Source organism: Helobdella robusta (assembly GCF_000326865.2).
Source record: "Helobdella robusta unplaced genomic scaffold HELROscaffold_3, whole genome shotgun sequence".
Taxonomy (NCBI): domain Eukaryota; kingdom Metazoa; phylum Annelida; class Clitellata; order Rhynchobdellida; family Glossiphoniidae; genus Helobdella; species Helobdella robusta.
This window is the reverse complement of record NW_008704501.1, coordinates 8,729,711-8,740,767: the sequence shown is the minus strand read 5'-3', so window position 1 is coordinate 8,740,767 and position 11,057 is coordinate 8,729,711. Positions and strand designations below refer to the sequence as shown.

The window sequence follows — 11,057 nt, the reverse complement described above, 5'->3', positions numbered from 1 at the left end:
AAGTATAATTTTATATTAATAATAATTATAGAATGTAATTTATGCAATTACTGTATCTCATCTTATATGATACTCTAAGACGAGGAATGTTCAACGAAAAGTCTAACTGATAGCCTTCTGATACTATATCAACAACAGCCAGAAAGCGATATAAGGCATCGTCAACGGCTAGTACTACTACTACCACTACTGCTGCTACTACAAATACTACAACTACTTCTACTACTACTACTACTACTACTACTACAACTGCTACTACAACTTACTACTACTACTACTACTACTACTACTACTACTACTACTACTACTACTACTACTACTACTACTACTACTACTACTACTACTACTACTACTACTACTACTACTGCTACTACAATTTACTACTACAACCACTACTACTTATACTACTACTACTACTACTACTACAACTGCTGCTGCTGCTGCTGCTGCTACTGCTGCTACTACTACAACTACAATTACTACAGTTATGTTATTACGAAACAATCCAACATCACCTTATAATTTAAATAGAATAATTCCCACTTGGTCCTCCGCCATATTAATAATTACTGATCTGCACCAAAAGTCATAAAGCAAAAGTGGAATTACACGGAAAAATGATGGACACAGTAATGATGATGATGATGATTATGGTGGTGGTGGTGAGGAAGTTAATGTTGATGAAGAGGACGACGATGACGACGACGATGATGATGATGACTTGTTTAGTTATCTATAGCCTGTTTGCTCTGCACTTCTCGACTGGTTAGTATAATAACATGTGTAAATAATAATAAATAATAATTGTTATTATTATTATTATTATTAATTAGTAATAATAAATAATAATTGTAATAAATAATAATTGTTATTATTATTATTATTAATTAGTAATAATAAATGATAATAGCAAAAATTCCTGTTTTGATTATCGTTCCTGTCTGTTTACAATGTCATGAGGTAATATAATTTTAATGCCATATTTTTTGTATGTATGTACGTATGTATGTATGTATGTACGTATGTATGTATGTATGTATGTTTGTATGTATGTGTGTGTGTATGTATGTATGTATGTATGTATGTGTGTGTGTATGTATGTATGTATGTATGTATGTATGTATGTATGTATGTATGTATGTATGTATGTATGTATGTATGTATGTATGTATGTTAAATTAATTTATTAATGATTTAGTTGTCATTGGCAACGCCGAATTGGTTATGATAATGATGGCCACAGCGTGCACTCAATCAATACAACACTTGGCGCGTACGTTGGCGTATGTATGTATGTATGTATGTATGTATGTATGTATGTATGTATGTGTGTGTGTGTGTATGTATGTATGTATGTGTGTGTGTATGTATGTATGTATGTGTGTGTGTATGTATGTATGTATGTGTGTATGTATGTATGTGTGTGCGTGCGTTCGCGCGCGTGTGTGTTTTTTTGTACGTACGTGTCTATGTTGTACACATATGGTATGTATATTAGGATGAATAATGTTATGGTTCATTGGCCGCATCTCACCGCATTTCGTGTAGTACGTACAGTGTTGTAGAGTCATTCTTGTATTTATTTATTTATTTATTCATTGATTATTATTATAATTGCTCTATCGTTGCTGTAAACTTGTCGCTATTTAAGATTGTATTTATTTATTTATTAAAATTCATTCATCTGTTATCTAATCAGTCATTCTTTCTTTCCATCCAATGCCAGCGGCCAATGAACAAACGCCAACCATCTTGTGGTCGCAAAAATTCGGCACGTGGTCCAAATTCCGTGCTCTCATTGGCCAAACAGATAACTGGGCCAACCAATCAGCGTTAAGATACGCGCACACGCAGCCAAAAAACAAGGCTTCTTATTGGTCGGTCGATTATAACCCACGAAATGACGTAATCTACTGGTCTGACGAATCACAGCCCTCGTTTATTTATAGACAAGTTTCTAAAAATAGCTTCCAATGGCTTGACGAGGACCTAGATATTTATAACTTGACACGTCATCGTGTTTATGTCAACGAGCTCGCCGTTGATTGGATGACGGGAAATATTTATTTCATTGACAATTACAATGAGGTGTGTTTGAATAAATATTCTGGACTAATTTTAGAAATTTATCTATAATTTATTGAATGAAACTTAAAAAATTGATTTTAAATTATTCAAGATACTTATTTTATTAAACTCAAGGTCATTTCCTTGTACAAAGATCCGACTGTCAAGGTCATTCACATCGATGACGTCACACATCCGATAGAGATGTGCCTTGATTCAACTAACGGGTCGGTACTCGATCATAACTTTATTATTTATTTGTGTTGCGAAGTTATATGCTGTCGATATGTCGATAATTGCTATTCAATTGATGGCTATGATAATTTGTTCCTCAAGTTTCATGTTCTGGCTCGACACTATCGCGAACGAAGGCCTGTACAAAATCGAAAAATCGAATTTACTCGGCGGCAACCGATCGATCATTAACACATCACCGATATCGAGAAGATTATCGGCCATCACTACTTACTTCAGCGGCAGAGGTGACGATGGGAACGATGAGGTCTTCATCGTTTGGATAGAGGATGTCAGCAGGAGAGTGATGTTTTCTGACGCAAATGGCCGTGACGTCAGAGAGATGTACCGTTTCGACGAGAATAGAATTTACAGAGGAATCGGTGCTTTTCAGGTTAAATTTTCTAGAGTTGTGTTCAAATTCCACAAAATTTGACTGCTAAAACTTCAAAATTTTCAGAATAATCTATTTTTAGCCGATCAATCACGATTGACGGTAGAGATGATTGACATGAAAAGCGGCCAATTATTAAATGCAATCGAAATTGACGCCCTGCCCACTGACCTAATTGTGATGCACACATTAAACAAAGACATAAAACACGGTGAGCTATATTTGGGAATTGTTATGACTAATTTAATCATTCGTGAATCATTTCGCAAAAAATTTCATTTGAAATTGTTTCATTCCATCAGAATGCGACAATAAATTTTGCACCGATTTCTGCCTAAACGTCGGCCATTTAAAAGGGAGATGTGCTTGCAGGGATGGCTACTACTTGGCATTGGACGGTGTATCGTGCGAAGGTCAGTTGGGCCATACGGATATGTATTTGTCGTAAGTCGTAGTCTACGGATAGATTTAAATTCTTCTTCTTTTTCTTGAATTGAAATTCAACACAATAAATACATATAACGAAAATCTTCATTCACCAAACAGCCAGCCGATCGATTATAATATTCGCTACCGACGATAATCTAATGCTGGCCATCCCCAATACGAATATACCACATCCATACATGTTCAAACTCAACCTGTCCATCTCTCTGACGTCACTGGCCTCCATAGACGAAACGCCGTTCGGCATGGATACAAGTTTTAAAGATAGGCGATTATTTTGGACCGACACTTCAACTGGCTCGATATTCGTGATATCGGTGAATCAAAACAATAGTACTAGAAGAAGCGATGGTGGAGAAGGTGATGATGATGATGATGATGATGATGATGTCAGAATTGAGGAAATCACAAGCCAACATGATTCGTTGAAAGGTAGGTAGAAATGTTTCTTATCATCTCATCGGCATACTGGCTATGAAAAATATTATTGAACATCATCATCGTCGTCGTCATCGCTGTCAGGGTTCGCCACGAATTGGATCGACGAGTCGGTATACTGGATGGATAGTCGGAGCGGATACTTGATGACGTCAGAATTTGACGGGTCGTACCATTCCATCGTTCATGGGGGGTTCAAGTCTGGCAGGGGCCTCGTTGTTGATCCATATCAAGGGTTGGTTAGGGTTGATCGATAATAATAATCAAACAATATTATTATTATTATTATTATTATTATTATTATTAATCATTATCATCATCGTCATTATCACGTTGACAGGATTTTATATTGGAGCCAGTTAAATCGAACAACGCAAAAACGACAGTTATGTAAACTCCAGTTCAACAATAATAACAACATCGATAATAATAACAATAGTTATAATAATAACTATAACAATAATTATAATAACAATAATAATTATTACAACCATAATTATGACGTCATTTGTTTTTTGACGTTGAAGCAGGAGACGATTGATGATTTAGTGTTAGTTGTTCGTCAGCAAAGGTAAACTTTTAAAGTTGTTTATTCATTCATTGGCTCGTTCATTCATTCATTCATTCATCCATCCATTCATTCATTCATGTATTCATTCATTCATCCATTCAGTCATTAGTATATTATTATACATATCAATTTCTTCTAATTGGCTTAAAATTGGTTTACTCATTTAATTACGTTTTTAAACAACAGCAACACTAATTCAATTGCCACGTAATTAGTTATCTATTATGCAATTAGGTTATTTTGGAGCGATCCATCAGCCAATAAGATTTGGTGGGTGGAGCTTAAGAGTGGACTCGTCCAATCACTGGACTTGAAATCTAACGTTAATAGGTTCACTATAATCGAGGTAGGGCTAGTTATTATTATTATTATTATTATTATTTATCATTATCATTATTATTATTATGAAAATTTTGACTTTTATTTGCTTAATAAAAACAATAACGTTGAAAATGTTAGAAATTTTTTTTTCAAACTTCAGGATATTATCGTGCTCACGCAGACAACTCCCTCATCATCATCATCGGCATCGTCATCACCAGTTAAATTCGTCAAAATACCATCATCATCATCACTATCATCATCATCATTCGTCCCCGAAATATCTGGATCGTTGGAAAACCGTCGGTTAAATATGTCGAATAAAAGCGGTGCCGTGACGATGTTCGGTAATTACTTACAACCGATCAATGACGGTAGGTTGATGATGATGACGACGATGATGATTATTATTATTTTTATTATTACTTTGATGATGATGGTTATGATGATGGTGATATAATAGTAATAACAATAATAAAAATAATAATAATGACGTCAGAGCACACGCCGTGTGTAACCAACGATCATAAATGCGATCAACTTTGCGTCACCATTACGAACGGCTATACGTGTAGATGTGCTATTGGCTACATAAAGACCGGGAATAAATGCGAAACAGGTTGTGATGATGATGATGACAACGATGATGATGATAATAATAACTATGACGTCATTATCATCATCAAAAATCACAATCATCAACATCAATACAGATATATTACAAGAGCCAGCCATCTATTTCTTAGATACGTTCCATAAACAAATATATCAGATAACTGTGTCATCATCATCACCACCACCATCGTCATCATCATCGTCGTCATCGTTATCATCACCATTGACTTCATCATTGTCGCTGAGTAGCAACAACAACAACATCAACAACAACATCAACAACAACAACATCAACAGCAATAACAACAACAGCATCAACAACAACAGCAACATCAACAACATCAACAACATCAACAACAACAACGGTGATGATGGTGATGATAGGGGCAACATCTTCAACAAGCTCTCCACCATCCACAGCTTTCCCCATTCTTCACTCATTCACCCAACCCAGTTTCAAGTCGATGACATCAGAGGAGTCATTTATATCCTGGATCTAGGTCAAATTAAAGCATTCCGATTGGCTGACAGAAAAATGGAACTCATCGATTTAACCAATACGAAAGAAGGTTTTAAAATAAATAATTAACATCAAAAATATAATTGTTTATAAATAAATTGTTATTTTACAGGGTCAAATATGCAAATTAGTCAGATCGGCCTTGACATTGGGGCTAATGAATTATTCATGACTGACGTCATAGCCGGTAAACTAATGGTGCTATATTTAGCAAACCGTACCGTTGATGTTGTCATGGACAAACTTGATCACCCCTTCGCAGTTCAAGTGGACTCTTCCAACAGGTTTTGATATTAATAGTACTGCTAGTAGTAATTATAATAATGATGTTAATGAGGGTGGTGATGATAATGGTGGTGATATTATAGATATAATATTGTTATTATTAAATTATAATTTGATGAACATTGATGTAAAATTACTCAACAGGATGTTGTATTGGACAGAAAGTGGAAAACTTAAACGAATAACATTACGATCGCTAGCGACAGCAGGGACAACAGCAGCAGCTGAAGCGTCGTCTTCATCGTCAAAATATGACGTCACAGTTTGGAATTGCTGTTCTAATATAACGTCCATATTTTTAAAAGGTTATGATGATGATGATTATTATTATTATTATTATTATTAGTAGTAGTAGTAGTAGCAGCAGCAGCAGCAGTAGTAGTTGTTGTTGTTGTTCTACTCTTACTATAACCATGCATAAGTTTGAAAATAAATTAGCCTACATTAAATTGGTTTACGTATGCATGTCTATTGTCTGTTGCATACACAACACAACTGTAATAATAATAATAATAAAATAATAATAATAATAAAATTATAATAATAATAATAAAATAATATTAATAATAACATTAAAAAGCAGTAATAATAATAATTGAACCGCAATCTTTCCAGATGATGTTGTCTACTTGGCAGACATTGAAGGCCACAGTATCGTCCTAATCAACACGTCAATCAGCAATAACAATAGCAATAATAACAATTATAATAATGATAATAATAATAATTATAATAATAACAATAACAATAGTAATAATAATAATGATAATAATAATAATAATAACGATAATAATAATAATAATACGAGTTTCGGAACCTTTTACTTCTTAAATGGTACCAAATTTAACAGCATCACATCGGACGGAATATACATCTACTTTGCCGCCTCTAATAAAAGGTTATGATGATGATGATGATGGTGATGATGATGATGATGGTAATGATGATGATGATGGTGGTGGTGATGATGATGTGATGTTGATGATGATAGTAGTGATGATGACGATGGTAAATAAAATTGGTGATGCAGATGGCTATTGTTTTGTTACTTCATTATTTATTGTAACGACGACAGCAACAACATCTTCCCAACAAAATGCGTTTGCAGATCTGTATACAGGGTGCCTATAAATAGAACATCATCATCATCATCGTCATCAGCATCATCGTCATCAGCATCATCATCTGATATTCATCAGGTGGATGTGCATTCGATCGCTCCGTCAATCTTTTCTAGAATATCTCAAGTAATTTACGTCGCTAAACTCGGTTGGTCGATCTTTATTATTATTATTATTGTTGTTGTTGTTGTTGTTGTTGTTGTTGTTGTTGTTGTTGTTGTTGTTGTATTATGGCCATCATCACAACAATCACCATCATAACTTGCCAACTTACAGGACGATTCGAACAGACACCAAACAACAACAACACTCTCTACCTAATTCTCGGCCTAATCTTGGGCTTTCTTCTCTTACTTCTCCTCTGTCTTCTCTGCCTAATTTTGGCCCTAATCTTCTGGAAGCGGAAGAAGAAACGTCAAAAAGTGGACCCCAACAACAAAGAAACAGTAATTCAGCCCAACAACAAAAATACAATAATTCCGACGATATCATCAACAACATTACCAACACTAACACAGTCAGGCAAATTCGCGACAAATCATGGCTACTTTGAAGATGACGGCCATTTATTGGATGATAGCTTAACTGACGTCCTCTATGAGTACATGTTCCTGCCTAATGATTCGGTGCAAAGTCCGAAAAATATGAGCTCCTTAGTTTCAAGACCCCAGCCGCCATTACCCGTATCATCATCATCATCACCGCCAACAACATCATCACCATCATCATCATCACCGCCAGCAACATCATCGTTATCAGTATCAACATCTGATTCATCATCACCATTACAACCTGTAGCAGCATCGTTATCAGCACCGCAGCCAACAAAATCATCATCACCATCATCATCATCGAAACTCAACAGCAACAAAAGTGACGACAACAGGATCACGTGCCCTCCTCACAACAACAACGACGCATCAAAACTTGAGAAAAATGATTTTGAGATGACGCGTGAGTGGAGGCCATTTTTTAAAATTTCCCTGACGCCAAAATTATTTCCCGTTAAATTTAATTTTTATAACTTGAAACAGTCGAAATCGAATTTATAATTAAATCGTTTCTATTTTTAGCTACTCCGTCCGGGTCGTCATCATCACGATCAGATAGAAGCCTATCAGATCAAAGCGCCCCTAGCGATGACGTCATTACGAGTCTTTCAAGTTCTGCAAATCTATTAGCTGTCGGACCAGAAAGAGGCGTGAAAGCCGGACCAATAGGAAGAAATATCTTAATGAGCCCTCCAAAACTGCACACGCAACCTAGGGGTTTTGCCCCTGCGTCTCATAACGTTCCGGCGGCCGTCAAAAACACGTGGGGTCGAAGCAAAATAAAAGATTCAAAATCGTTCAAGGCAGCAAAAGAACTAGATATCAGTGATAACGACGTCGGAAGTAAACTGAAAGAAAGTAAATCATTCAAGATAACGAAGGATCGAGATGGTGATGGAAGTAACGATGGTGGCAGTAGTTTTAGCGGGAATCTACTTTACTAAAAATTGTAATTTATTGTCATATATTTATTTTGAAGCGAGTAGTAGAACTGCTATTGTAAACGTGATTTTGATTGTTTGTTTGTCTGTGTCTGTCTGTCTGTCTGTCTGTCAGTCTGTCTGTCTGTGTATTCGCGTTCACAATTTTACAAAATAATGTTCTTGAGCATTTTCAGTTTTGTTACATCGTTCTCTTTTATTTGTCTTTCAAATTGAATGTTTATTTATTTCGAACTAAAAAGCTCTTTTGAAATGTTTAATTGAAAATCATTGTGTAGCGTGTAGTCTGGTGACATTGGATTGGTCGATTGACCGATTGGTTGATTGATATATAGGCTGGTTGATTGGTTGACTGATTAACTAACTGATTGATAGATGGATAGTAACCTATATACCAATTTAATAACAATTTCTCATATTTATTATATTTTTTAATTTTATTATTTGTGAGCGCTGACAGTAAAAATATTATAAATAAAAATGTAAAAATAATAAAAATAGAATTAAAAGGTACTTATTCCTAATAACACACAAACCACACACAACACATTCTTTGATGGTAAGAACTACAACACATCCCTACAAAATACAACACTGTCTAAAATACCAAGTCTTTATACGCATATACTTGAGATAAATGTTGTATTTGAGACATTTATTTAATCTGCAAAGCCAATCAGCCAAATTGGACCATTTAGTCTTGATCAAGGGGAGGCCTATTTACCAGCATACAACACCTTATGGGTTGAAGCAGGGATATGCAAAGAGCCTCAATTTTTTCAACTTTTAATTATTTTCAGTAATGTCTTCCCTTGCTCCAAACCACATAACTAGAATAATAGGACTAATCGATCAATTCGATCTATCGGTCGGGCTATTTGTCGTGCTTGGATTGTTGGCTTACGAAATTGCATGGATTTTAACGAGCAAGCTAAATGAAATATTTACTTGATTTAATATGCTTAAAACATTGTAGTAATTCTATTTAATTTTAATAATGATTAAATTATTTTTGTTAATTTGAATATAAAAATTGCTTTTGGTCCGGTGAAATCCGGTGGCTTACTGAAGCCGAAGGTTGGCTTAGTAGGATTGAACTATAGTCACCCTTTTTTTACACTATTCGATCATGTTAAAAATTGGTTTGCTTATGAAATAAACGGCCTAAATAAATCAAAATTACTATTTGAACAACTATCTTCATTATATTCAATGAATATTTTACGTTCTGCTGGTGCTCATAAGAAACTGGCTGCTGCAATCATACGTTGGTTTACAGCAGTGGCTTACAGGGTTTCATAGAACTCTTACGATAGCACTTTTTTGTACATATAATGCTTTAAATAAATCAATATATTCATATCACAATTATTTTTGTCAGTATAAATATAGAAATTGCTTTTGTCAGGTGAAAAACAGTGGCTTACTGAAGCCGTAGGTTGGCTTAATCGGATTTTGTCTCATGTATACAATACTATGAGATAAATCAATCAAACAATCAGTCAGTCGGTCGGTCGGTCAGTCAGTCAGACAGCCAGCCAGCCAGTCAGTCAGTCAGTCTGTCTGTCAGTCAATCAATCAACCAACCGATCAATCAACCGATCAATCAATCAACTAAATTGAATGAACCAAATAAACAAAAATAAATAAAAAAAATTTGCAAGGCCTGTTCAAACTCGAACAAACAGTTAACCGTACAGATCTACAAACAATTTCGAGATTTTAGTAAAGAAAGAAAAACACAGTAGTTGCTTTTATTTGAATTCATTCAAAAATGAAAAGTGACGGTTAATTAAAATTTTAAAATGTCAATTTTTTTTTAAAAATTCCTATTTCAAATAAACAAATATAACAAAATATCGACCGATAAAAATAATTATTATCCATTATTATTATTATCATACACACTCCTCAGAAGTTCTCGAAGGATAATAAACCACGTAACATGAACATTTAGTAAGAACAGTTCACAACATATCATAATGACTAAATCAACATAAACAGAAATAATTTATACATGCATATATACAAAGTAAATCAAGAAATATCCAAAAATTATATAACCAATTTTAAAAAAAAACTAGAAACCAGTCAACATTTAATGAATAAATAAATAGACATCATTAAAAAGATTGTTCAGAAAGGTACAATTTAAGGCGACGACGAGAATGAAATGTAGTTTTGTTGATGTGGTGTTGTGAAGCGAAAACAAACACATCACACAAAACTAGTAAGAAGTCGCAAGAATAAGTCAGTCACCTACCTATAATAAAATTACTCTCAGGGCCCTAGCTTACTTATAAACATTGACTCAACTCACTTACCTACAAATTTGTATTTCTCGTTTTAGATGTTTCAAGTATTTTATTTAACATATTTTAGCGTTTTTATTTTACTTGAAGCTTTTTAACTAATGTTAAGCCTTAGCCTACCTACAGTTGTTTAACTCATCTCAGTCCCTAACTTACCTATGAATTAAATTAAAGTCCGGTTCACGGTAAAGAAAATATAGAGTTGAAGAGAAACATAGCAACAACGACACCGAATGAATG

At 34.4% G+C, this 11,057-nt stretch overlaps 2 protein-coding genes across 2 annotated transcripts; both read left to right on the top strand.

Annotated features, from left to right (window-relative positions):
• Window positions 1-1,719: 1,719 nt before the first annotated feature.
• On the top strand, window positions 1,720-6,797 carry HELRODRAFT_161979 (hypothetical protein; the record flags this gene model as incomplete). Its single annotated transcript, XM_009021847.1, has 15 exons — window positions 1,720-2,088; window positions 2,203-2,294; window positions 2,404-2,695; window positions 2,762-2,906; window positions 2,998-3,108; window positions 3,242-3,502; window positions 3,665-3,815; window positions 3,921-4,151; window positions 4,386-4,497; window positions 4,633-4,846; window positions 4,972-5,091; window positions 5,186-5,656; window positions 5,720-5,891; window positions 6,037-6,197; window positions 6,508-6,797. The coding sequence occupies 15 exons, from the start codon at window positions 1,720-1,722 to the stop codon at window positions 6,795-6,797; spliced, it is 3,192 nt and encodes a 1,063-aa protein (XP_009020095.1).
• A 446-nt stretch (window positions 6,798-7,243) lies between these two features.
• Window positions 7,244-8,508, top strand: HELRODRAFT_161978 (hypothetical protein; the record flags this gene model as incomplete). The annotated part of the gene is made up of 3 exons (XM_009021846.1): window positions 7,244-7,646; window positions 7,755-7,967; window positions 8,087-8,508. The coding sequence occupies 3 exons, from the start codon at window positions 7,244-7,246 to the stop codon at window positions 8,506-8,508; spliced, it is 1,038 nt and encodes a 345-aa protein (XP_009020094.1).
• Window positions 8,509-11,057: the final 2,549 nt, after the last annotated feature.